The 27,710-nt window shown below is 50.8% G+C and overlaps 2 protein-coding genes across 4 annotated transcripts in view; one reads left to right on the top strand and one right to left on the bottom strand.

Moving 5' to 3' along the window:
* EFS (embryonal Fyn-associated substrate) overlaps positions 1–14,405 on the top strand; it is a 43,456-nt gene extending 29,051 nt beyond the window's left edge. For all 3 annotated transcript variants that reach the window (XM_075569071.1, XM_075569069.1, XM_075569070.1), the window contains one exon: positions 13,676–14,405. In XM_075569071.1, the coding sequence (XP_075425186.1) occupies positions 13,676–14,095 (420 nt within the window). In that variant the 3' untranslated portion in view covers positions 14,096–14,405. The remainder of the gene's footprint in view (positions 1–13,675) is intronic.
* A 303-nt stretch (positions 14,406–14,708) lies between these two features.
* Positions 14,709–25,887, bottom strand: PABPN1 (poly(A) binding protein nuclear 1). The gene is made up of 7 exons (XM_075569072.1): positions 25,555–25,887; positions 20,618–20,732; positions 20,475–20,542; positions 20,143–20,249; positions 19,845–19,932; positions 19,389–19,537; positions 14,709–15,891 (listed from the first exon to the last, which is right to left on the bottom strand). Exons 1-7 carry the CDS (start codon positions 25,870–25,872, stop codon positions 15,852–15,854), a joined length of 885 nt encoding a protein of 294 aa, XP_075425187.1. The 5' UTR covers positions 25,873–25,887; the 3' UTR covers positions 14,709–15,851.
* Positions 25,888–27,710: the final 1,823 nt, after the last annotated feature.

The raw sequence follows: 27,710 nt of genomic DNA, 5'->3' as shown, positions 1-27,710 counted from the left end.
TTTTTGTCTTGTTAATGCATCTAGAACCGCCGAGGTGAAAACAGAGTCAAACGCTTTTTCGTCATCTACGAATCCTAAGACGAGTGGTAGATCTCTATATAAAAGTAATAACATGGTGCACTATATGTCTACCTGTCTCTTGAGCCCACCGTCCCTTAGTACAGCGGTGCACAAACTGGGGGGCGCGAGACTTTATTGGGGGGGGGGGGGCGCGGGGGTTACAGAGGCCTCTGTAACTGTACTCACCAGCTTCTTGTCCACGCGTCTCCATGGCAACGCGGCATCAAAAGATGCCCGTTACCTTGGAGACGTGACGTCAAATGACACCGCAGGTCACGTGATGTGACGTCATATGCCCCCGCTGCGTCATTTGACGCTTCATTGTAGGAAAGGGGGGGCACGATCGAGCACAAGAGCAGGCAGGGTGGGCGCAGCGCAAGAAGTTTGCGTACCCCTGCCTTAGTATACCATTGTCAGACCCACCAGCCGTGTGTGTGTGTGTGTGTGTGTGTGTGACGTTAGGGGGTAACCGGGCTACATAATAAAGGTTAAGCCCTCTGGTTACCCCTGAAACCGTGGGGTCCCTGGTAGCTCCATAAGCCGGGGACCAGGGGTAATACATGCAGAAAATAAAGTGACCCCGGCTTTTTCCTGTTTTCACGTTCCCTCGGCCCTAGAACTGTGAGATTTCCCACGTGTCGGTTTAGGGGGATATTTGGGTAGAACTGTAATTATTTTGTTTGCAGGAGTTCGGGGGCCGAAGGTACGCGGGGTGAATTACACTGGGGCAACCCAGACTCCTGGATTTCGAGCCAAATATCCCAAATCCATTTTCCGTATAAGGTTCCCCAAAGTCCATACTTTATTAAAGTGTACTTTATAATGTTTTATACATTTACTATAAGGCTCTATACAGTCCGCCAGGGCATCAGAATAGACACCGGCATGTCTGTATAGAGTCCGTAGTTCAGAGAGGATAGGATGTCCAGAGGTGAGAAGACCGTTTGGTGAGCGAGGAAGGGCGAAGTCCGGAGAACAAAGGGCACCCTGTCGGGACACCTTTTGTATCTGCCAGACTTGGTGGATCCTGCCTAGCGGGTGGCACTGAGTTAGCCTGGGGGAGATAGAGCTCGTAGACGCTTCTCCCATTGGCTAAATCATATTTGCCGCTCACCCGGCTTTTCGAGCCGGCTTGGCATGCCTCATCTGACGTCAGCCCAAAGACGAGACCCTGTTTCTATTGGCTGGCTGGGAGGAATTCCAACGCTCTGATTGGTCGCTGCTCCTTCCTCCATGCTGAACATAGCTGAGTGAAGGGTATGTAAGAAGAAGCCCCAGAGAACCAGATGATTTTGTGGCTTGAGTCGATGTAGCTAGGGTGGGCTTTTCAAAGTTGCTCTATCCCAAATAGCAAAGCAACCGGTTTCATTTTGAAGCTAGGAAAGTCTGCCCAGCAGAGACAAAGTCAGACGCGAGGACCAAGTTCTCATCTGAGAACGTAGTGGACGCTATTCTGGACCCAGGGTCTTGTCTAGGGTATGAATGAACCCATCTGAGCTTCAACTCAGCTCTCTTTCCAAAGCACACCAAGTCCTGTATATTTTCTTCATTTTATTTAGGAAAGCAGCAATAAAAACTGACACTTGTGGATAAGACGTTTGTGTTGGAAAGGTGTATCTCTGTGGATGCTTTGTAGTTAAGGGCAGGTGAAAAGAATTGGCCTTGTCATAGGGGTGTAACAGAGATGGGTGCTGTACTCACGGTCTCCAAGGTGGAAAAGGAAGTGAGGGGGAATGTGGGTAAAGGGAATAATAGTCTTGGGACAGACTATCTGTGAACAAAACGGGGCGTCAGGGCAGAATAGCCCATTCTGAGAAGGATCTCAGAGGCTGCAGTTGCAACTCACTGGCATAATGCAGAGACAGGGATTGCAACACTGTGTCTAACACACAGGCACTGTGTGTGTGTACAGAGCAAAATACATGCAGCTGGAAATGAGGAACTGACAAGCAGAAGCTGCAAAGGAAAGGGGGGTTGAAACAGAGATGCAATTCTTGTTCCATGACACTCCCCGTCTGGTATCTGGAGATACCACTATATAACTGGAACATATGTGCAATACATGACAAAGATAACATCGTATTCACAAAACAATGCGAAAGTCCATGTCCACACAAGGATGAAATACCGGCTGGTATCACTGGCTTCAAAGTCCCTTGGCAAAGGTTCTTTGGCAAAGGATGCCAAGCGGATGCACCGGTCCAGGTTAGCTGGGTGCACCACAGTGTCTTTTACAAAGGTTTCTGGTCCTGTTTCTTCTTAGATTTGTGAGAGAACAGTCCTTTTATCTCCGTAGTTTTCTCTACAGAGGGCATCACCTTGTGGATGTGCCAGTCGTGGTAGCCTGTTACTCCATCACCTGGTGTTTGACGGAGGGTAATGGCTTCTGGCTCCTTGCGAATCGGCACTCCTGGAAGATTCTCTAACAAGTCTGGCCCAGTGCATAGGGCGTCGTTTGGAGAGACTTCCTGGTGCTGAGCATTGGAGCTGAACGTTGCCCAGATCTGACCGGGTTTCTGATGGTGGTGGACAGATGATGGAAGGTACCGACAATCTTCACCTTCCTTCAGTGAGGGTGCTGGCTTTGCATGGCCGCTAAGGAATGTCTTCTGGATGAAGGCCACAAAGTTATGCTTGGTCTCCAGTTTCCTTTGTAGGTCACAGCGGAGCGAAGTGAGCCTAGAGATGACGTGTACTCTGTTGTTTGGGAGGCGTCTTTTTGGTGAACGGAATGGTAGCGGATCACCCTACTGCCCGATCTGTCCTTGAAGAGCTCCTTATCCATTAATAACTTCTGGAATTCTCCATCTTCCATCGATGGTGCTTGTTGGTTACCGTCCCTTGTTGTCTGGAACGCCGTGCATCCAAGGTCATTGGAACGTTTCTCTTGCACGAGAACGTCTCCACGTATTTTGGTGAAACGCTTTTGTGTCTTTGTTAACTGCCGTCAGGAGGTTATTTTCTCCCTGGACATGATGAAGAACAGTCTCTTTTGCCCTTGTAAATCCCTTTATGAAATGTCTCTGCGACTGTCTCTTTTGAGACGTGTGAGAGGACAGTCTTTTTGCCCCTGTGGCTTCACCTGCAGGGCGCAATCTTCTGCGGCGGTTGGCTGCTTTGCCACTTGGTATTTTGCGGAGAGGAATGGCTGTATGTCTTAGCTATGCCATTGTTCGCAGGAGGACTGTCCGATTGTTTATTGTCTTTTGGACGATCGCTTTGTCGGGCACCTTCAGGAGGTTACCTTCTTCCTTCAGCGGAGTCGACTCATCATCCTTAGTTGTCTGAACTACTAAGCATCCTAGGCCATTGTCACATCCCCCTGATGTGAAGATGTTTTTGTTGATCTCAGGGGTATGACCTTGTCTCTTCTCCTCACTTGGCCCTCCTGTCACTTGGAGATGGCCAAGACATGGTTCAGAGAGGGATGTGTGGCCGCATTCTGTTATCACCGTTCTGCGGGAGTCAACATAGTCTGGTCCGTGCCCTTTGTTAGTGCACGCGTTGCCCACTATCACCTATCCTAGGTCAAGTCTTTGGGTGTATGGTGCGTTGTCGGGCTGTTTACGGACTTTGTGCACCCTCAAGATGTCCCTACCGAGCAGCAGCAAGATCTTGGCGCCTTGTTCTACCGGCGGGATGTAGTTGGCTATTCCTCTGAGGTGCGGGTGATGGTGTGCCACGTCTGGTGTGGGAATCTCGTCCCTGTTTGCAGCCATGTGGTTGCACTCGATGAGTGTGGGGAGAGCTATCTTCACTCTGTTATCCACTGAACGTATGACGTAGCCGCTTGCTCTTCTCCCTGTTGTCTCAGTTGACCCTGCACAGGTTCTGAGGGTGTAGGGTGAGGCATTGTCTTGTGAGTTGAATAAGTTGAAGAACTCTGTCTTCGCCAATGATCTGTTACTTTGATCGTCGAGGATTGCATACATCTGAATAGCCTTCTCAGGTTGTCCCTGGGGGTGCACTGCGACAAGGCATATTTTGGAGCAGGACATTTTGTCACTTCCTTTTCCGCAAACCTCGGTGCACTGAGACGTGATAGATGTTGGCTTTCCTTCTCCTTCCTCCCTGCCATGCTCCGCTACGGAGGATGGGTTGTTGAGTTGGTGGAGTGTTAGCGCCTCTGGATGTAGAGATGTTACGTGCTTGTCACTTTTGCACACTGTGCATTTGATGGCTTCTTTACAGTCCTTGGCTAGGTGAGTCGTGGAATCGCAGCACCTGAAGCAGACTCCGAATTCTCCGAGTAACTTCTTGCGTTCCTCTAGGGACTTCATCCTGAACCCAAAGCATCTGTTAAGTGGGTGTGGCTTCTTATGTATGGGACATTCCCTGTTTGGGTCCCTTGGTTTCTCATCTCCGGCGACCGACTGATCGGGAGTAGTTTGGGTCGTGGGGGACATGTCCGTTCTGTGGACCGAGATGGGTGTTCGAATGTTACCGTATCTCGAAACTGGTCTCTCATTCCTCAAATCGCTTGCACTTTGTGTGGTCTGTGCACCCAAGATGAAACTGGGATCGTTCCTTGTCCTCGCCGCTTCGCGGATGAAGCTCAAGAAGAATGAGAAGGGAGGGAAGGCGACTTGCTTCTCCCTTTCGTATTTGGAGCCTTGTGAAATCCATCTTTCTTGGAAGTTGTAGGGTAGCTTCTCCAAGATGGGTCTCACTCCGTGAGCTGACTCTACGACGTTGAGACCTGTTAAGGAATGGTCTTTTCTTGCAAACTCCAACTTTTGCAGCAGGTCCCCGAGCTCTCGTAACTTCGAGTAGTCTTTAGCTGTGATCCTGGGAAAGCTGTCAACTCTCTTGAAGAGCGAATCTTCGACTTCTTCTGGGCTACCGTAGCACTCTTCTAGCTTTTCCCACACTAGGTCAAGACCTACTTGGGGGTGGTTCGCGTTTGCCGTCCCGAGTCTCTTCGCGTGCTCCTTGGATTCTTTTCCCAGCCATTTGGATAGCAGGTTGAGCTCTTCCCTTGCTGAGAAGCCCAAGCTGTTGATTGCGTCTTTGAACGTGAACTTCCACGTCCGGTAGTTTTCAGGGCGGTCGTCGAAGCTGACGAGTCCTGCTTGCACCAGGTCACGCCGGATCATGTACTTGGCTATGTTTGTCAGGCCTGAGGCATCTGCGTATTTGTCCCGTTCTGAGGTAGTTGCTGGGAGGGTCTGTGCGGTCGCCTCTTCCTTGGCGTGAACGCGTGATGGCTATTGGTCGGTGTGAGGGGCTGTGTTTTCCCGTGTGGGTGTACCTGGATGGCGAGCCTGTTTAGTGCATCCGTGTGCGCGCTGGCGTGTGGATCACTGTTGCGGCTGGGGCTATCCCAGGCAGCATGTACCATTGACGGAGCAGCGTCTTCTCCTCATGGACCTAGCAAGTCTTTGGTGTGTGTAGAGTCACTCCCTTCGTGTCGAGATGGTGCGCTGGTATTTACACTGAAGAGGCTCCTTACGTAGTCTTCAGGGCGTTGGGCTGGATCCTCTGGGGCTATCCGTCTGTACGGTTGCTCCCCGCCATCCTGTTGCGCTGCTGCTTCTAGGACTTCAGCTTGGGCTATGGCGGCGGCGGCTTCCTTCTCTTGATTAAGTGCCTCTAGTTCCGCATCAAATTCAGCTTTCCTACGCGTAGTGGCTGCGGCAGTAGCGGCAGTAGCGGCCGTGGCGGCGGTAGCAGTGGCAGCATTAGCGGCAGCAGTGGCGGCAGCAGTGGCGGCGGCGGGGGCGGCATTAGCGGCGGCTGTCTGTTCCTCCTCTTCTATGCGCGCTCTTCCTGCTCTTATGGCTGCCTCTCTGCGACTATTTTCGGCCCTGGCACGTGCGGCCTCTGCGGTGGCTCGCGCCTTGGTAGCGTTTGTGCTTGCGCTGGGCACATTAGATTGCGCTGATCTTGCTGACCTTCATGAGTGCCTGGATGTGTTTGAGCGCTGCGATGCGGTCTCCAGGAGGAGCTCTTTTCTCTCGCTTTGGGCGTCTGCGATGGTGGTTCGCACGCGGCTGTCACGTGTCAAGTCAATATTGTGCTGTAAGTCCCTTTCTTGCAGGCTTTCACCGGTGTTAGCCCTGGCCAAGAAAGTGGCGTATGCCTCTGACAGCCCTTGGTAGCATGAGTGGTCTATCTTTAATTGAGTTACTGCCTGCTCGAGCTGTTGTACAGAATTGCCAGCGCCGGCGACATTGCGTATCCCAAGTGTGGTAGTGTTCCAGGCCAACTCTAATTTAGCGCAGAGCGCTTCAATGTCAGTCTCGTATTTTTCACGGGCCTTTTGTGTCAGTCTGACTATTCGTTTGGGCCTTGCGCCTGCCTGCGCCTGTTGCAGTTGCGCAGCGGTCTCTGTGTCTGAGTGATCGCTCTCCTGCGTGGTCTGGTGAGGCTCTGAGTTCTGCCATGCTGTAGGTGTGTGTAGGCCTTAAGCCAGTGCGTGTGGCGTGCGGTCTTTTACCTGTGTCAGCGATGGGCGACTGTCTCAGATGATGCCGAGTGGTGTCCTGCAGCGTTCAGCGTAGCTGTACTCACAGGTGTCCGGTGGCTCTGACCTGTGTCCTGGCAGGTGTCCGGTGGCGTGGCCCTTGGTGGCGCTAGCTGTGGGGACGTGCGCAGGGTAAGGTGAGATGGTGGCTCCTCACTATGGGGCTGTGCAGGGGGTGGACTCAAAAAGACAGAGAAGGCAATCAAGGCTCTGTGTGTAAGGTGCACTGTCTGTCTGCAAAGCTGCTGCCTTGTGTGCAAGGTTGTTTGCTGGCTGTGTCCAGTGTGAATCCGCTTGCTTATTCGTAAGGCTGCAGGCTGTGTGCAGTTTGCTGTATAAAGCTTGCTGCTCTGTCTGGCAGTATAGAGCTGCTGCTGTTTGAAAGTCTGCTCTGTGTTATCATAAAGTCTAGAGTAGCAGCTCCTGTAAGTGTCTGTAAGGCATCCACGGTACACGGTATCCTTTTTACTATTCTGGAGGCCAGGGTCATATGTAAGATGATTTAGCCCAGATAGCTTCAACTCGGCCCTCTTTTCAAAGCACAACAAGTTCTGTATCTTTTCTTCACTTTATTGAGGGAAAGCAGGGTAAAAGACAGGCACGTGTGAAGAGATGTTGGTGTTTAAATAGTGTCTCTCTGTGGCTCTTGATTGCGTCTTTGAACGTAAACTTCTATATTCGGTAGTTCTCAGGACGGTTGTCAAAGTTGGTAAGTTCTGCTTGCACCAGGTCACGCCGGATCATATACTTGGCCATGTCTGTCAGGCCTGAGGCATCGGCGTGTTGGTCGCGTTCTGAGGTAGTTGCTGGGGGGGTCCGTGCGGTCGCCTCATCCTTGGCGTGGACGCGTGGTGACTGCTGGTCAGTGTGAGGGGCTGTGTTTTCCCGTGTGGGTGTACTTGGATGGCGAGCCTGTTGTAGTGCATCCGTGTGCGCGCTGGCGTGTGGATCACTGTTGCGGCTGTGGCTGTCCCAGGTAGCGTGTACCCTTAAAGGAACAGCGTCTTCTCCACGTGGACCTAGCAAGTCTTCGATGTCTGTGGAGTCGCTCCCTCCATGTTGAGATGGTGCGCTGGTATTTACACTGAAGAGGCTCCTTATGTAGTTTTCAGTGCGTTGGGCTGGATCCTCTGAGGCTATCCGTCTGTACGGTTGATCCCCGCCGTCCTGTCTCGCAGCTTCTTCTAAGACTTCGGCTTGGGCTATGGTGCCGGCGTCCTCTTCTTTGCTTAGAGCTTCTAGGTCCGCGTCCAATTTGGCCTTTCTACGCGCAGCGGCATTGGCGGCAGCCTGCTCCTCCCCTTCTATGCGTGCTCTTTTTGCCCTTACGGCTGCCTCTCTCCGACCATATTTGGCCCTGGCACGTGCGGCCTCTGCTGTGGCTCGCGCCTTGGTAGCGCTTGCGCTAGACGCGTTAGATTGCACTGACTTGGCTGACCTTGATGAGTGTCTGGATGTGCTGGAGCGTTGTGATGCGGTCTCCAGCAAAAGGTCTTTCCTCTTACTCTCGGCTTCCGTGATAGAGGTCAGCACGCGGCTGTCACGTGTCAAGTCAATATTGAGCTGTAAGTCCCTTTCTTCCAGGCTTTTCCCGGTGTTGGCCCTGGCCAAGTAAGTGACGTATGCCATAGATGGACAGGCCGTGCTGAGCCGTGCGGACGCTCCGCGCTGAGCCCCTGCATCCTCAATGAGGATGCCTTGAGAGGGGGCTCACGCGAGCGTCCGCAGGCGTGCTCAGGCTTTGGAGTTTTCAGCTGAGCGCAAAGCTGTTTTTCAGCGCGCTGTCGGCTGAAAACCTCCAATCAGCCTGAGGCAGCGTCGACATCACGGCGCCGTGACATTGACGTCAGTGCATCGCAGGCGATTGGCCCAGCGACGTCACTGCCCCGCCTCCAACCACCTCCCCCCGGCTCCCTTCGCGCACGCTGGCTCGCCTGCAAGTCTGTGCAATCGCGCTGACTGAAGCAGGCGAGCCTCAGCGTTAGAGCGCCTCCGCAATCCCCACCCCTCTATGGCCCGGGCCTAAGGCTGAGTCCCCGCTGGCGCTGAGCTCGCTATGCGCTTGGCGCTTACCTCTGTGAATGGGAATTCTCCCGTTCATGCTCATGCTTGTGCTCGCACGCTCATGCTTGTGCTCGCACGCTCATGCTCGTGCTCGCACGCTCTCCCAAGCTTTGTGCTTGAGGAGACACTGCAGGGATACTTTCAGGCTCAGAGCAGGGTCACATGACCCTGCTCTGACCAATGGGAAGAGAGAGGGCGTGTTCTAATGCCCTGTCACTACTGCAAACACAGACATGGGATTTCTAGCCGAGAGAAGTGGAGGGGGCAAAACGGACTGGTGTGGGGGGGGCAAAACGGACTGCTGTGGTGTGTGGGGGGGTGGGTGGGGGCAAAACGGACTGCTGTGGTGTGTGGGGGGGTGGGTGAGGGCAAAACGGACTGCTGTGGTGTGTGGGGGGGGGCAAAATGGACTGCTGTGGTGTGTGGGGGGGGGGGCAAAACGGACTGCTGTGGTGTGTGGGGGGGCAAAATGGACTGCTGTGGTGTGGGGGGTGGGGGCAAAACAGACTGGTGTTCGGGGTGGGGGGGTGGGTGGGGGCAAAACAGACTGCTGTGGTGTGGGGGGGGGGTGAGGGCAAAACAGACTGCTGTGGTGTGTGGGGGTGGGGGTGTGGGTGGGGGCAAAACGGACTGCTGTGGTGTGTGGGGGGGCAAAACGGACTGGTGTGGGGGGTGTGGGGGTCAAAAAGGACTGCTGTGGTGGGTGGGGGCAAGACGGACTGCTGTGGTGTGTGGGGAGGTGGGGGGGGGGGCAAAACGGACTGCTCTGGTGTGTGGGGGGGGGAGCAAAACGGACTGCTGTGGGGGTGGGCAACAGTGGTGTGGTTTGGGGGCAAACAGTGGTGTGTTGTGGGGGGGGCAAACAGTGGTGTGTTGTGGGGGGGGGGGGCAAACAGTGGTGTGGGGGGGCAAACACAGTGGTGTGGTGTGGGGGAGCAAGGCGAGAAGGGGGGAGAAGGGAGGATAAAGGAGAGAAGGGAGGAGAAAGGAGAGAAGGGGGGGAGGAGAGGAGGAGAAAGGAGAGGGGGAGAAAGGAGAGAGGGAAAGGGAGAGCAAGGGGGGAGAGAAACGAGAGGAGGGGGAGGGGGAGAGAGCAATGGGGGAGAGAGGAGGGAAGGGGGTAGAGAGAAAATGGATAGACACACACAGCCGCTATTCAGCCAATGACACGCCCCCTCCCCTAATAGCCACGCTCCCCACTCCTGCTCTAAAAATGTTGCAGGACAGCGATCGCTCATGCTTGGAGAGCTGGTGACATCACCGCTCTCCAAGCATGAGCGAGCTCAGCGGCAGCGTGGACTCAGCTTAAAACGCAGAATTTCTTCTTCTGCAGGCATTCCTTTGTAGATCTGTTTGTATGTTCAGGATCATTGTCTTGCTGCATGACCCACTTTCGCTTCAGCTCAACGGGAGGCCTGACGTTCTCCTCTAGAATCTTCTGATACAATGTAGAATTCATGGTTCTGTCAATGATGGCAAGCCGTCCAGGTCCTGAGGCAGCAAAGCAGCCCCAAACCATCGCACTCCCACCACCATGCTTGACGGTTGAGATGAGGTTCTTCTGTTTGAATGAAGTTTCTCATTGAGGCCATAAAGGTCTACCTTTAACTGCTCTTTGGTGGACTTCAGACGTCAGCAATGTTCTTTTTAGAGAGCAGTGGTTTCCTCCTGGCTATCCTTCAAGGAACACCATTCTTGTTAAGTCTTTTTCTGATAGTTGAATCATGAACACTCTCATTAGCCCAGACGAGAGTGACCTGCAGATCCTTGGATGTTACTCTGGAGTTCTCTGTGACTTATGTAGCAAAGGACAACCAACGTTTCGACTCCCACGCAGTCTGTGTCAAGGGGTGGGCTTAACAACAATCAAAAAAGTGCACTATAAATGGCCCTCTTTCTTTTGTTACACAGTGGGGTTCTGGCATCTACGTCACTGCTGCCTTGCCAGATACTCGAGTTGCTCTATTTTTCCTTTAGAGCGTTGCGTTTCCGTGGCAACGGAGGGGGGCTGACACTGGCTCCCGTGCAGGCGCCGGCTCATTGCGCAGAATGTCGGCTGACGGGCACTTTATTTTGCGTATGCGTGTCTCCGTCAGCGTTGTGACGTCACGGGGGGGCTCGACTTTCGTGTCACCGGACACCTGCAGTGAGGTGAGATGGGCAAGTACCTCCGTTTTTATAGTGCACTTTCTTGATTGATTGTTTAGCCCTCACCTTGACAATGACTGCGTGGCAGTCGAAACGTTGGTTGTCCTTTGCTAAATGAACCACTTATTGATCTAGTCCGTGTGCGTGGATACCTGCATCTTTTACGTGACTTGTTCGGGTACTACAGGATTTTCACCACCGCCAAGAGCACCGACAGTTTACCTTCCTTTCGAGAATCAATGAGATGTGTGGCTGGAATACTCTCTGTTCTGTTCCTTGGGACTTCCCAGATGATTTGCCGGTTTGTTCTTGGAGAGATTTGGTAGGAGAAGTGCTCCTGGATAGTGACCGTGGTCTTGAACTTTCTCCATTTGTACACTATCTGTCTGAAAGTGGATTGGTGGAGCACCAAATCCTTAGACAGGGTTGTGTAACCCTTTCTAGACTGATGATCATCAATAACTGCTTTTTTGAGGTCCTCATTTTGATCGTGGCATGGCGTGTTTCCACACACTTGTATGGTAAAGACCAAACACGCAAAGTTTCTGATCTTTATGCAGAGTGGGGCCTCCCAAACTCACCCCTAAAGTGCTAATTATTTAAACACCTGATTCTAATGATCCCCTTTAATTTAGCTTTTAAACCCATGGTTTCAATTACTTTTGGACATACCCTGACTCTTAATTACTTTTTGTGTCTAATTCATACATCATTTTGTTTCAAAATACATGGAATTGGTTAATATAAACCCTATTGGATATTTAAGAAAAGGATGGTTTTGGTTGACGAAGGTTAATCATGGAAAAACGAGGGAATCTCTTAATTATCATTGGGGTTCCCAAACTTTTTCTTGCCCTCATAGTCCCAGTGCTCCCTGTAGCAGCTCAATAGGCCAATGTTAATGCATGGCATTCAAGCTCTTATCTTAAGATGGCGGGTAGCTGTGTCGTGGGCCTGTTGGGGTTGAGAAATGTGTGAAATGTTTGTGTACAGTCACAACGGATACTCAGAATGGCGGGGATGGGGGGTCTCAGGTGTCTGTTATCCAGACGCTTCTTAACCTGCTTTTGCTGCTTGTGAGGGACTTCCTACCTCAACTCCGTCACTGGGGCCTGAGATGGACCGTCTATCTCTGACTGTCACTAGCTGTCTCTGTGTCTCAGACTGACCACTAACTCCGTGTCTTTCAGGCTGTCACTCCCTTTCTCTCAGATTGTCTCTGTGTCTCAGCCTGTCACTAGCTTTATCTGAGTGATAGTTGCTCTCACAATCCTATCCATTCTTTCTTCTTATCCAATCCTATATCTCTTGTCGTGTTGCGAGGCAGTATCTCCTGGTCCATATCATGTGATAGGTAGAGCACATTCATTCTATATTGTCCACAGCGCGCGCACGCGTGCGTGTATATATATATTTGTAGCAAGGGCTACACAGAATGGAGAAATATATTCGGTGCTTATCTACTCAACACAACAAATTGTACGTAGAACGCCCACGTTACGTCAAATGTCATACAAGGAGATAATAAATTAATGTTCGTATAGTCTCAAGCGGCATCCCAGATTGCCAACAGATCTCTCGACTGAGTGAACAAAAAGGTCTTTCGACAGGTTTTCTTGGGTGCCAGGTTTGTAACCAGGACAGATGCCGTGATGCTGTTGAAACGATCTCAACGTTGTAAGACAAAGTGAGGTGGGTAGCCATGGTGATCCTCTCTTCCATGTAGTAACAAAGGAGGGGAAGAAGGTGGTATGATACCTCTTATTGAACCAACAAGTTATGTTACACGCTTTGGAACCTCTCAGGTTCCTTCATCAGGTTTACTGAGGTTCCAAAGCGTGTAACATGTCAACTACTGAACAGGCATATCCTGAATACCTGACCAGGTGGGGGCCCTTGAGGACCGGTGTTGGCCAATCCCAAGGCTCAACTTCACCAATATTAATGGCTGGCTCTGAACTCTTATACAATGAGAGCGTTTTAACAATACTTATTCCTCCATTTTCTATACATATTAATAGTGAGGCATTTGCGTCTCTGCCACAGACAGAGGCTAACATTAAAGGATAAAACATCAGTATTTCCATCAAAACTAAAATCTAAATTGCGAGTATACATTCAGGAGTTTGCAAAGTAGACACTTTTTTTTTAATTTAAACCAAGAACACTTTGCACTATATATTCCCCTCACATATGTGAGCCCTCCCTTAACTACATTTATAAACCAAGAGGAACACAGAGTGAAAAATCTGGAGAAACCAGGTAGAATATAATTTGGTTAGACCAATATTTTTCAAGCAGGGTTCCTAGGAGCCCATGGCTTCCCCACAATTTTCAGGTAATTTGAAAATTGTACCAAATACCAAGGAATTTACAATGCACATCTGAGATCAGATGCAATTAGGGAAGGTCGGGGTTCTGCAGAATTTCACAACAGAGGGTTCTTTAACCAATAACAGGTTAGACATATAGCACAATTGTTTCTCGGTGTGGAAATTCCCACGGATCCATGACGACTTTCTAACATTGAGATCATGTGATCAGCATCACAGCATCTGTGCTATTCACAAAAAACACCCTAATAAGAGCACATGCAGAGAATATGAACTTCGAGTTGGGTGTAACATTGCAAACCTAGAAAATCTAGGGAAGCGGTCATATGGGTGAGCATGTTTGTTGGCAGGGATTTTTTTTTTTTGGGGTGGGGGGGGGGGAAACACATATGGAAACATCGGTGAGTGATAACCTCGTATTTGTAATGCGCTGTGACCCCAATACAGTCTTCGCCAAGGGATTTGCTCTTAGGTCTGGTCTGCAGATATTGGTGCCCAGTGCAGAGAACCGCACCCAATTTAACAATTGCCTTCAATCTGTGGCTGTTGTTGGAGTCAGGAAATAGATCTGTTATTTAACCCACGTGACTATTTCTCATTTCAGACGCCCGCATGTCCTGACCCTACAGAAGAGGACTGCCAGTTGCTGCGTTTCTACGCCGCTCAGAGCCGCGGGCACCTGCAGACACTGCTGTCCTGCGTGGACACCTTCCTAGACAGTGCTGGGTCGCAGGCACCCCGCATCTTCGTGGGACACGGCAAGCAGCTGGTGATTGCGGCACACAAGCTGGTCTTCATTGGGGATACGCTAGGCCGGATCCTCAGCTGTGCCCAGCTGCAGGCATGGCTGGCAGGCGAGGGAGGGGCACTGTGTCAAGCACTGAAGGAGGTGGTGCTGGCAACTAAGGAGGCTGCGGCACTCTACCCCTCCCCCACTGCACTCAAAGACATGGCAGGTAGTGTGTCTGCGCTCTGTACTCACGCCAACAGCTTCACCAACCTACTGCAGAGCCTGGCCAGCTGAGCCCAGAGCTGTCGCACACAAGCTGGCCAGCTGAGCGCACAGCCCAAAGCCATAACGCAGAAGCATCGCACAAAACCTGGCCAGCAGATCCTAGAGCCACCGCGCAGAGCCTGGCCAGCCAAGCTTGGAGCCAGCACCCAGAACCTCGCCAGCAGAGCCAGGAGCCAACATACAGAACCTGACCAGCTGCGTGTAGAGACAGAACCTGGCCAGCCAAGTGCAGGCCTTGCCTCATGGGTTATTTTTATTATCACATTGGTTTTGTATTGGGGATTTTTTTTAAAACAAATTATTTATTTTGTATTATATGGGGGGGAGGGGGGTGGGGGGAGGGGGATGGGGGGGTAGAAATTCATCACCCGTTGCGGAAGGCATCACTATTTAAATAAAAATACACTGAAATCTGACGTTTTCCATCTGTACTCTGTCCCGACAAAGGTCAGTGGAACTGCCGCAGACTGGCCAATCAGTTAAGCCGCCGGCGTGTCAAAGACCCTCGTTAGCCCCCCAGGTTGTCACTGCGGTTCCGATCTCCACTTAACCGCCTCCGCACCTAGAAGCGCCGACCATGCTGGAGCCACACACTTTCTGCAAAGACCACAAGACTCCTACCTTTTGAAAACATTTTTTTTTAATTTATTATTTTTTCCACCCTGCCTTACGCTATAAAAAAGAAAATCCTGATCTAAAAAAAAATTTTTTTTTTAAATAAAATTTAAAAAAAAAAAAAAATAAAAAAAAACACACAGAAGGCTCCCAGCGCTCGGTTTCCAGCAGAGGGCAGGAATCAGACCCCAGAATAAAAAATAAAAAGGAAAAGCAAGAAAAGGCTGTTTGAGGGGCCAGCCGGGTTTCTCCCAGGAAAACAAGCTCCTTCCATAAAAAGAAACCTGTGAAGATAAAGACACGCAAAAAAAGGAAAAAAAAAAAAAAAAAACAACAAACAGCAGGATGTTTTATCAGACCACCCCCCACTCTAGGCAACAGGGGTCTCAGCATATACCCCCCCAACATCCACACAGACCCAGTCAGAGCAGGGAGGGAGGGGCAGATGCTGGATCAGATAGCCCACCATCACATACAGACAGATGTAGCACAGATTCCTTGCGAATAGTGGGAGTCCGCAATCACTGACCACACTAAGGTCCTGTGATGTCAAGAGACCCCGCCCCCCATATCTAATCCCAGAGCTAGATATACAAGGAGCAGAGAAGTGTGACAAGTCAACACAGCAGAGGGACCCGCAACTCCCACCCCATGCTGGATCAGGTAGCCCACCATCACATACACAGACAGATGTAGCACACAGATTCCTTGCGGACAGTTGGAGTCTGCAGCCACCCTGCAAGGTACAGTAAGGTCAGGAGAATCCCCCCAAACTCATAGCAAGCTATACAAGGAGCAGAGAAGTGTGACAAGTCAGAACACAGCAGAGGGACCCGCAACCACCCTACCTCTCCCCACCCCCACCCCAAAGACTGCACACCGGAAACATTCATATCTGCATTGGGAACAAGTCATTTTCCCCCATGAGTACCCCAGAGTCTGGGGGGATACCTTACCTAGCACACCCAACGAAACGTATACACAGGGCATGGAGGAAAGACCGGGAAAGGGGGGGGGGCAAGAGGAGACAGGGAGAGGCAAAGGGAACCTCATCTTAATAAACATTGTTAAAATTCTTTCCGGTCTTCTTTTTTTCATTTTTTTTTTTTTTTTTTTTTTGCCTTTTTCAGGTCTTCCTAACGTAATATTTTTAGTAAGGGGAATACCATGACGTTGTTCTAGCCCGACCCCTGTAAAAGAGAAGCAGCGTGTCAGAGCAGGGACCCCGTAACAGACAGCTTGTCCCCATGTACAATGCATGCAGAGACCCTCTTATTCCTCCCCAAACTCCTCCGAATTGGGTCATCTTACTGCAGCCAATCAGCTGCGGCGGTGATAGGCGTTAGGGCAAGGTATTTGGCAGTTAGGGTGTTTTAGGGCAAGGGGTCCGGTATGGGTGTGACACGGTAGGGAGTAGCCAGGCTCAAATAAAGGTTAAGTCTGTTTTGGTTACCCCTGATCCATGTATAAGAGTCCCAGAGTTAGCTCGTGTGCCCAGTAACATTGTACTGTTCCAATGTGTTACATGTAATAAAAAGCACGATGTGTTTCCCCTTTCCGGGCGTGCAATCAAGCAGGGATTGCTAGGGGATGAGTTTCCGGGCGTGCAATCAAGCAGGGATTGCTAGGGGATGAGTTTCCGGGCGTGCAATCAAGCAGGGATTACTAGGGGATGAGTTTCCGGGCGTGCAATCAAGCAGGGATTGCTAGGGGATGAGTTTCAAGAGGGGTTTTGCAGAGGAACCGTTGTAGGAGGTTGGGGCATGGATTTGCCGATCCCCCATAAATTCAGGCAGTCCTCGTTTTACAACGCTTTGCTTTACAACGAATGGCTTATCCAACGCTGTGCAATGTATACCTATGTTCATTTTTACAACACCAAAACGGCTTATCCAACGCTCTTACGACGCTTTGCAAAGTTGTTTATGTGTATATAATATATATATATATATAATATAATATATATATCTATATATCTATTATACTATATAATATATATATATATATATTATACTATATAATATATTGTTATATTATTATATATTATGTTATATTATGTTATATTATGTTACATTATATTATATTATTATATATTAAGTTATGTTATATTATGTTATATTATATTATATATTATGTTATATTATATTATATATTATGTTATATTATATATTATGTTATATTATATTATATATTATGTTATATTATATTATATATTATGTTATATTATAGATTATGTTATGTTATATTATATATTATGTTATATTATATTATATATTATGTTATATTATTATATTATATTATATATTATGTTATATTATATATTATAATTATATATTATGTTATATATTATATGTTATATTATATTATTATATATTATATTATGATGTTATATTATATTATTATATATTATATTATGTTATATTATGAGGTTATATTATATTATTATATATTATATTATGATGTTATATTATATTATTATATATTATATTATGATGTTATATTATATTATTATATATTATATTATGTTATATTATGATGTTATATTATATTATTATATATTATATTATGTTATATTATGATGTTATATTATATTATTATATATTATGATGTTATATTATGATGTTATATTATGATGTTATGTTATATTATGATGTTATGTTATATTATGATGTTATGTTATATTGTGATGTTATGTTATATTGTGATGTTATGTTATATTGTGATATGTTATATTGTGATATGTTATATTGTGATATGTTATATTGTGATATGTTATATTGTGATATGTTATATTGTGATATGTTATATTGTGATATGTTATATTGTGAATATGTGAATATTTTACGCAGACAATAAGATATGCAGCATACACATAAATTATATAGTGTATATACTGTATGTGTGTGCTGCATATCTTATTGTCTGCGTAAAATATTTGGTGTATTTTAGCATTAAAAATGCCTTCAGGAACGGAACCTTTCATTTAAACAGTGTTCCTATGGGAAAACGTGTTTCGCTTTACAACATTTCGCTATCCAACGCCATTTTGAGTAACGCATTGTGTCGGATAACCGAGGACTGCCTGTATACCCGGGAATAATGCCTGATTCTCGGATACATGTAGGCACATTGTCCTGGCAATATCTCCCCTTGAAAACGCAAGCGCTACTCACCACTAGGGTACCATGCATCAGTACAGCCCAGAAAGGTGAATGAGACACAGATTAACAGGTATCCCTGTAGCTGAGGGAACCCCATGGTTAACGGGGGCAACCCAGCTAGTGCCAGGCAGCCCAGAACCAGTATAGGGTTTGTGGGTGCCCCAACCGTATATAAGGTTGAGGGGGGACTCAGAGTCCATACAGTCTAAAAGATAGTGTATGGGGAATAAGGCAGCAAGGAATAAAAGTACAACATCTTTCTTATTCTATCCCCTGTACCCAGAGACTCAGGAGTATATTAAACATGTACGTTAGTGTATTAAAAATTACTGTATTTAATGTAATGTGTTTTTTTACATTCGGGACCGATGTCCAAACAGGCTGCCCGAGCTAACCCACAGGCACCGGTAAGTATGCTGGACATCGGAGTTCAAAGCAGCCAGTGAATGCCAGAGGTTTGATAAGCAAATGGGCAGCAGGGAATGGCGAAATAGCCAGGTCCGGGGAACAATGGCAGTCGTCTGGGCTGCCATTTGCTCTGCCAGACCTAGAGCAGCCTGTCCCAGCGGGTGGCACTGAGATAGCCAGGGACGGAGGTGGCAGACTTGCGCATGTCTCTTGGCAATTTCAGATTTCCCGCTGACCTGGCTTGGCTTCGATTGGTTGGGGATATTCCCACGCGCTGAATGGTTACGGAGTTTTGTGAATGAAACTCAGAACACTATAAAGATTTCAATCAGATTGTAGTTCTCCGGTAGTGAGAGCGCGGACGAGCTTTTCAAAGTTGCTCTAACACGAATAGCAGAGCAACCGGCTTCAATGTCAAGCCAGAAAAGCCTGCCTACAAGAGACTAAATCCCGATTTCTGTGGCCAAGTTCTCAATATCGAGCGTAGCGGACGTGGCTGGGATTTTATGCCGATTTGAGTTCCATGAGATTTGGAGTAACTCGGTCAAGAAAGTCCAAGTTCTCAGAAGAGAAGGGAGCGGCGGCGTGTGGAACTTCACGCCGATTTAGGAACCAGGAGATTCCGGGCTAAGTCCCGGTCAGGGTAAAACCCTTATTTAGAGTTCCCTGCATCTAGAAGAGTCAGGTTTTTGACCCCAGACCGCCAGTAAGTGTCTTTTGTCTGTATTTTGTGTATCATTGTGTGTAAGCGAATTTGTGCGAATAAACTTAAATGTATTTCATTCCTTGTTTTGCTCAGTGAATGATCCTGGAAAAAAGGTGCAAATTGCCTGGTCTCCTGTGACTGCGTGTTTTAGGACAAGGGGTAAGGGGGCAAGGCTACAGGGCTTTGGGGCAAGGCTACAGGGCTTTGGGGCAAGGCTACAGGGCTTTGGGGCAAGGCTACAGGGCTTTGGGGCAAGGCTACAGGGCTTTGGGGCAATGGGTTTTAGGGGTTACCTTCACGGCGAAACGACGGCAGCTAAATGGCAGCAGCTGATTGTCTGAGGCAAGATGTCCCACCCCGTCACCACCCCAATAACACCAGTGCAGTACAGAAACCGCCCTCCCCGCCAGACCTGTACACGCGTCCTCTGGGTCGTGCCGAAAAGCCGCTGTAGAACCGCGAGCGGGAGCTGTAGGAAGACGCCCTGGCGCGGTACCGAGCCCGCGGGAACCCTCGGTCTGTCGTGCTGATGCCGGGTCTGTTGGTCCTTTTGGGAACCACCTGAAAGTCAACAATAGGACCTCGTAATCTGATTCCTCTACAGCCCACCATTTACACTGCGCCAATGACCCGACCCATGAGCACGCGCCAATGACCCGACCCATGAGCACGCGCCAAGACTGGGATTCCTTGTAATATGGAGCGTGCCTCAAATGCATCAAAAACCCAAAATAAACCCACATCATCCTCGTCTGTCAGCACGGCCTCGGGCACAGGGGCGAACACTGCCAGTTGTTCCCTCAGCCCCGTGGGGATAAAATTGATGCCAGAAGCCAGCACGCGGGGACGGTCACCGCGTCACCGTTACCTTAATCTGCCGCCCTCTGAACAGGGACTCGTCCAGCGCGACCGACGTCCTCACAGACTCCTTATCGGAGAACTCGATGTAGGCAAACCTGAGGCAGAGAGCATGATGGAAAGGAGTGTGACCCCAGGTATAATAAGGGAGAGCAGTTGACTTCGGATTAATTTCTCCCGGTGCATTCAATTATTAAACAGACTTAACCCTCTCGTGATTCCCCCCACACCCTGACTTTACCTCCCTGGGATGCCCCCACCCCCCCCCGACTTTACCCCTGGGGATGCCCCCTACCCCCCGATCTTACCCCTTGGGATGCCCTGTGAACTTGTCACAGAGGATTGTCACCCTGTTCACAGAACCGCAGCCGTGGAAGTGCGCCTCTAACTCCTCCGCTGTTGCACCGTAGTCAACCTGTGGGGGGGGGGGGGGCATGGGAAGAGAAAGGCGTCAGACGGGGGAGAGAACCCGCGTCAGGGTGGACAGGGGACCGGCGTCAGAGAAGGGGGGAAGAACCGTAGTCGGGGGGAGGGGGAGAACCGCTGTCAGGCAGGGGGAGGAACCGGCATTAGGCGGTGAACCGTTATCAAGGGGGGGGGGGGGGGGGACCAGTGGTATCAGAGCCCGTGCAGTACTTACATTTCCTACATATATGGACCTGGCATCGGCCTCCATCTTCTCCTCCACAGACATAATCACCGGGCCAGCTGCAAGAGGGAGAAGAGAGTTACTCTGCCCCTTCTCCAACAGAGGGCAGAACAAGGGGGGGAGTCAGTGCTCACCATTGCCCGGGGGAGGGCTCATGTTCATTTGCTTCTCGACCTCGTTTTGCAACTCCTTCAGCTTCTCCGCCTCCTCCTCCATCTCCCGGACTCGAGCCTTTATGGCCTCAAGCTCCTGCAAGGGAGGAGTGGGGGGGAAGGAAGCAAACGGGTGAGACCCCACAGAACCTGACCCCAACACCACCACACTTAACCCCTTTACTTTGAGCTCAGCTATGCGCTGCAGTGAAGGATTAACATTGAGACACCCCTTAACCCCCAGCTATTACTCTGTATGGGGAATGCCTCAGCGCACGCACGCACGCACGCACGCACGCACACACACACACACACACACACACACACACACACACACACACACACACACACACACACACACACACACACACACACACACACACACACACACACAGCTATATATCTCCACACACCCCCACCGCTATATACCCACACACACATCCAACGCTATATACCCACACACCCCCACCCCCATCACTATATACCCACACACCCATCCAACGCTATATACCCCCCCACCGCTATATACCCACACACCCCCACTGCTATATTATATCTCCACCCCCCCACCGCTATATACCCACACCCCCACCACTATATATCTCCACACACCCCCACCGCTATATACCCCCCCACCGCTATATACCCACGTACCCCCCCCACCGCTATATACCCACGTACCCCCCCCACCGCTATATACCCACGTTCCCCCCCACCGCTATATACCCACGTTCCCCCCCACCGCTATATACCCACGTACCCCCCCAACCGCTATACATCCACGTACCCCCCCAACCGCTTTACATCCACGTACCCCCCCACCGCTTTACATCCACGTACCCCCCCCACCGCTATACATCCACGTACCCCCCCACCGCTATATACCCACACACCCACCGCTATATACCCACACACCCACCGCTATATACCCACACACCCACCGCTATATACCCACACACCCACCGCTATATACCCACACACCCACCGCTATATACCCACACACACCTCCGCTATACACCCACACACACCTCCGCTATACAGCCACCCCCGCCCGCTATACACCCACCCCCGCCATACACCCACCCCCGCCCACTATACACCCACCCCCGCGCGCTATACACCCACCCCCGCCCGCTATACACCCACCCCCGCCCGCTATACACCCACACAACCACCCACCGCTATATACCCACCCCCAGCTATATACCCACGCACTCACCGCTATATACCCACGTACCCCACCCACTGCTATATACCCACGTACCCCCCCACCGCTATATATACCCACGTACCCCCCCACCGCTATATATACCCAGTTACCCCCCCACCGCTATATATACACACGTACCCCCCCACCGCTATATATACCCACGTACCCACCCACCGCTATATATACACCCACGTACCCCCCCACAGCTATATATACCCACGTACCCCCCCACAGCTATATATACCCACGTACCCCCCCACCGCTATATATACCCACGTACCTCCCCACTGCTATATATACCCACGTACCTCCCCACCGCTATATATACCCACGTACCCCCCCACCGCTATATATACCCACGTACCCCCCCACCGCTATATACCCACCCCCACCCCCTATATACCCACCCCGCCCCCTATGTAACCCCCCACTGCCCGCTATGAACCCACCCAATCCTATATACCCACCCCCCCGGCCCGCTATATACCTACAACCACTGCTATATACCCACACACCCACCGCTATATACACCCACACACACACCGCTATATACCCACACACACCTCCACCGCTATATACCCCGCTATCCCACCCACCGCTATATACCCACACGCCCACCCACCGCTATATACCCACACGCCCACCCACCGCTATATACCCACACGCCCACCCACCGCTATATACCCACACGCCCACCCACCGCTATATACCCACACGCCCACCCACCGCTATATACCCACACGCCCACCCACCGCTATATACCCACACACAAACCCACCGCTATATACCCACACGCCCACCCACCGCTATATACCCACACGCCCACCCACCGCTATATACCCACACGCCCACCCACCGCTATATACCCACACGCCCACCCACCGCTATATACCCACACGCCCACCCACCGCTATATACCCACACGCCCACCCACCGCTATATACCCACACGCCCACCCACCGCTATATACCCACACGCCCACCCACCGCTATATACCCACACGCCCACCCACCGCTATATACACCCACACACCTCCACCGCTATATACCCACACACACACCCACCGCTATATACACCCACACACCTCCACCGCTATATACCCACACACACACCTCCACCGCTATATACCCACACACACACCTCCACCGCTATATACCCACACACACACCTCCACCGCTATATACCCACACACACCTCCACCGCTATATACCCACACACACACCTCCACCGCTATATACCCACACACACCTCCACCGCTATATACCCACACACACCTCCACCGCTATATACCCACACACACCTCCACCGCTATATACCCACACACACCTCCACCGCTATATACCCACACACACCTCCACCGCTATATACCCACACACACCTCCACCGCTATATACCCACACACACCTCCACCGCTATATACCCACACACACCTCCACCGCTATATACCCACACACACCTCCACCGCTATATACCCACACACACCTCCACCGCTATATACCCACACACACCTCCACCGCTATATACCCACACACACCTCCACCGCTATATACCCACACACACCTCCACCGCTATATACCCACACACCTCCACCGCTATATACCCACGCACACCTCCACCGCTATATACCCACACGCCCACCCACCGCTATATACCCACACGCCCACCGCTATATACACCCACACACCTCCACCGCTATATACCCACACACACCTCCACCGCTATATACCCACACACACACCTCCACCGCTATATACCCACACACACACCTCCACCGCTATATACCCACACACACACCTCCACCGCTATATACCCACACACACCTCCACCGCTATATACCCACACACACACCTCCACCGCTATATACCCACACACACCTCCACCGCTATATACCCACACACACACCTCCACCGCTATATACCCACACACACACCTCCACCGCTATATACCCACACACACCTCCACCGCTATATACCCACACACACCTCCACCGCTATATACCCACACACCTCCACCGCTATATACCCACACACACCTCCACCGCTATATACCCACACACACTTCCACCGCTATATACCCACACACACCTCCACCGCTATATACCCACACACACCTCCACCGCTATATACCCACACACACCTCCACCGCTATATACCCACACACACACCTCCACCGCTATATACCCACACACACCTCCACCGCTATATACCCACACACACCTCCACCGCTATATACCCACACGCCCACCCACCGCTATATACCCACACGCCCACCCACCGCTATATACCCACACGCCCACCCACCGCTATATACCCACACGCCCACCCACCGCTATATACCCACACGCCCACCCACCGCTATATACACCCACACACCTCCACCGCTATATACCCACACACACCTCCACCGCTATATACCCACACACACACCTCCACCGCTATATACCCACACACACACCTCCACCGCTATATACCCACACACACACCTCCACCGCTATATACCCACACACACACCTCCACCGCTATATACCCACACACACCTCCACCGCTATATACCCACACACACCTCCACCGCTATATACCCACACACACCTCCACCGCTATATACCCACACACACCTCCACCGCTATATACCCACACACACCTCCACCGCTATATACCCACACACACCTCCACCGCTATATACCCACACACACCTCCACCGCTATATACCCACACACACCTCCACCGCTATATACCCACACACACCTCCACCGCTATATACCCACACACACCTCCACCGCTATATACCCACACACACCTCCACCGCTATATACCCACACACACCTCCACCGCTATATACCCACACACCTCCACCGCTATATACCCACGCACACCTCCACCGCTATATACCCACACGCCCACCCACCGCTATATACCCACACGCCCACCGCTATATACACCCACACACCTCCACCGCTATATACCCACACACACCTCCACCGCTATATACCCACACACACACCTCCACCGCTATATACCCACACACACACCTCCACCGCTATATACCCACACACACACCTCCACCGCTATATACCCACACACACCTCCACCGCTATATACCCACACACACACCTCCACCGCTATATACCCACACACACCTCCACCGCTATATACCCACACACACACCTCCACCGCTATATACCCACACACACCTCCACCGCTATATACCCACACACACCTCCACCGCTATATACCCACACACACTTCCACCGCTATATACCCACACACACCTCCACCGCTATATACCCACACACACCTCCACCGCTATATACCCACACACACCTCCACCGCTATATACCCACACACACCTCCACCGCTATATACCCCCACACCCCCACCGCTATATACCCACACACACCCCCACCGCTATATACCCACACACACCCCCACCGCTATATACCCACACACACCCCCACCGCTATATACCCACACACACACCGCCACCGCTATATACCCACACACCGCCATATACCCACACACCCCCCACCCCTATATACCCCCCCCCACCGCCCGCTATGAACCCACCCACCCCCATATACCCACACACCCCCCCCCGCTATATACCCACCGCCACCGTTATCTACATACCCATCTAGGTGTATACACACACACACCGAGACAAAGCACAGCCCCCGCACTCCCCCCTGACCGGGTATCCCCCCCCCCCTCACCGGATCCTCGATGTTGGGGTCCCCCCCGAGCTCCCCGGGTTCCTCCTCCTCCAGCTCCTCTTCCTCCGGCTCCTCCAGGCCTCCCTGTCCGGCCTGGGCTCCCGGTGTTGCAGCTCCCCCCCGTGCTCTCCTCCCTCCTCCTCGGCCTGGGCTCCGGCGACTCCTCCTCCCGCCGCTTCCTCCTCCTCCTCCGCCGGGTCCCAGCAGCTCCATGTCCCCGCCTCCCCCGCTCAGCACCCCCTCCATGTCCTCCGGCTCCTGCACGGCCCCGCTCAGCCCGTTCTCATAGTCTGCCCCACCGCGCAGCGCCACCGCCATTTTACTGCGACTGAGCGCCCGGGCCGCGCGGACCAACCCCCTTTATCCCCAAACAGGGCAGGGATTGGCTGCGAGCGCTGTCCGTCAGGCCAGCGGCGCCGCTGATTGGTTTTTCGTTTCCAAGGCGATGCGTACCCGCCTTTCCGATTGGATCGCGCGTGCTGTCCGTCGAGAACATAAGCCGCTGATTGGTCGTCGTCGTTGCGCGTCACAGCTGGGTGGTTTATTGTATGCTCGCTGCCTTGAGCGGGGCTCTCAGGATACGCCTACAGAGCTAGGTTCCAGGCCTGCTCATTGGACCAGACAGCTGCCAATCACTTTCCCAGCACTGTCACTCATATCCTAAACGGAGGTTTTTCATTCCGGTGCGTGCGCACTGCGTGACGTCACTAGATTGCTCTCTGGCTGCAAAGTCCTCGCCCCACACAGGAGGCCGCCATTTTGGAATTGTTATTATGCCATTTTAACGAGCCCGCTTCAAAATATATCGCCCAGTATAACCTCTCCCTATTACCCCATATGACCTCTCCATGTAACTCCTCCTATTACCCCATATCCCCGCTCCCTATAACTCCTCCTATTACCCCATATCCCCGCTCCCTATACTGTATCTCCTCCTATTACCCCATATACCTGCTCCCTATAACTCCTATTACCCCATATATCCGCTCCCTATAACTCCTCCTATTACCCCATATACCTGTTCCCTATAACTCCTATTACCCCATATACCCGCTCCCTATAACTACTCCTATTACCCCATATACCCGCTCCCTATAACTCCTCCTATTACCCCATATACCCGCTCCCTATAACTCCTATTACCCCATAGGGAGAAGGAGTGGCACTGACTGGCCAGACACTGACTGGCATTGAGTGTGATGCAGGGAACCTGGTTCAATTCCCGTTGTCGGCTCCTTGTGACCTTGGACAAGTCACTCTCCCTGTGCCTCAGGCATCAAAAAATAGGTTGTAAGCTTGTTAGCTCCACGGAGCCGGGGCCGGGACCTGCGCCTGCAAAATGTCTCTGTAAAGCGCTACGTAAAACTAACCGCTATACAAGAACATGCTATTATTATATAACCCTTGCCTATATTCAACAAGAAATGTAAAACATACTGGACACCTAACAAGCTCCTATTGAACCCCCAAAATAACCACAACATATATATAAGCATATGAGTGTCACAGAGGAGTGCTACTGAGCATGGCAATATATATTTAAAACCAGAGACAGAACATAAAACACAGACAGAGCTCAGTTTTAGAACATCCAGTGAAACTCATACACGGTACAGTGCCTAAATATATATGTATAAATATCTATTAACTAAAATGGTCTTTAGGGTGTTGCTGGCTTGTTACCCTTATACAGCCAGTCTTCACACAAGTGCTTTTTTCATTAATCACGATCAAAAACTGAAAACGGGCAGGCATCTTCGGGACTACTACTTGGGGCTTCATCCGCTGCGCATGCGCGTCACGCAGGCCATCACGCTGACAACCGTGTGGAGCTGAAGACGCAGCATAGCCAAAGACACAGTCCCAGCGCGCGGGGCTTGTTTGCAGAGACGGAATTCACCCCCTTTCATCCCAATTGTTGCCTCACCATAGAAGTCACGATCGTGATCAGGATCATTAAAGTTTTTATCCATGTAAGTGTATATTACTAATTTTAATTGTTTATAATACACTGTATATCTCAATCTTGGTGCGCTTTTGTGTTTTTCTTTTTTCCTAAAATGGTCTTTTAGTTTGACATTTTTGGCCAAAATTGTTGTAAGCCCCTGAGCCAATGGCACGGCAGACCACATTTCAGGGGTCCCTAACGCTAATAT

This window comes from Ascaphus truei, chromosome 13, assembly GCF_040206685.1.
Source record: "Ascaphus truei isolate aAscTru1 chromosome 13, aAscTru1.hap1, whole genome shotgun sequence".
NCBI lineage: Eukaryota > Metazoa > Chordata > Amphibia > Anura > Ascaphidae > Ascaphus > Ascaphus truei.
Note: the sequence above shows the minus strand (reverse complement) of the source record. Positions and strands in the feature narration are given on the sequence as shown.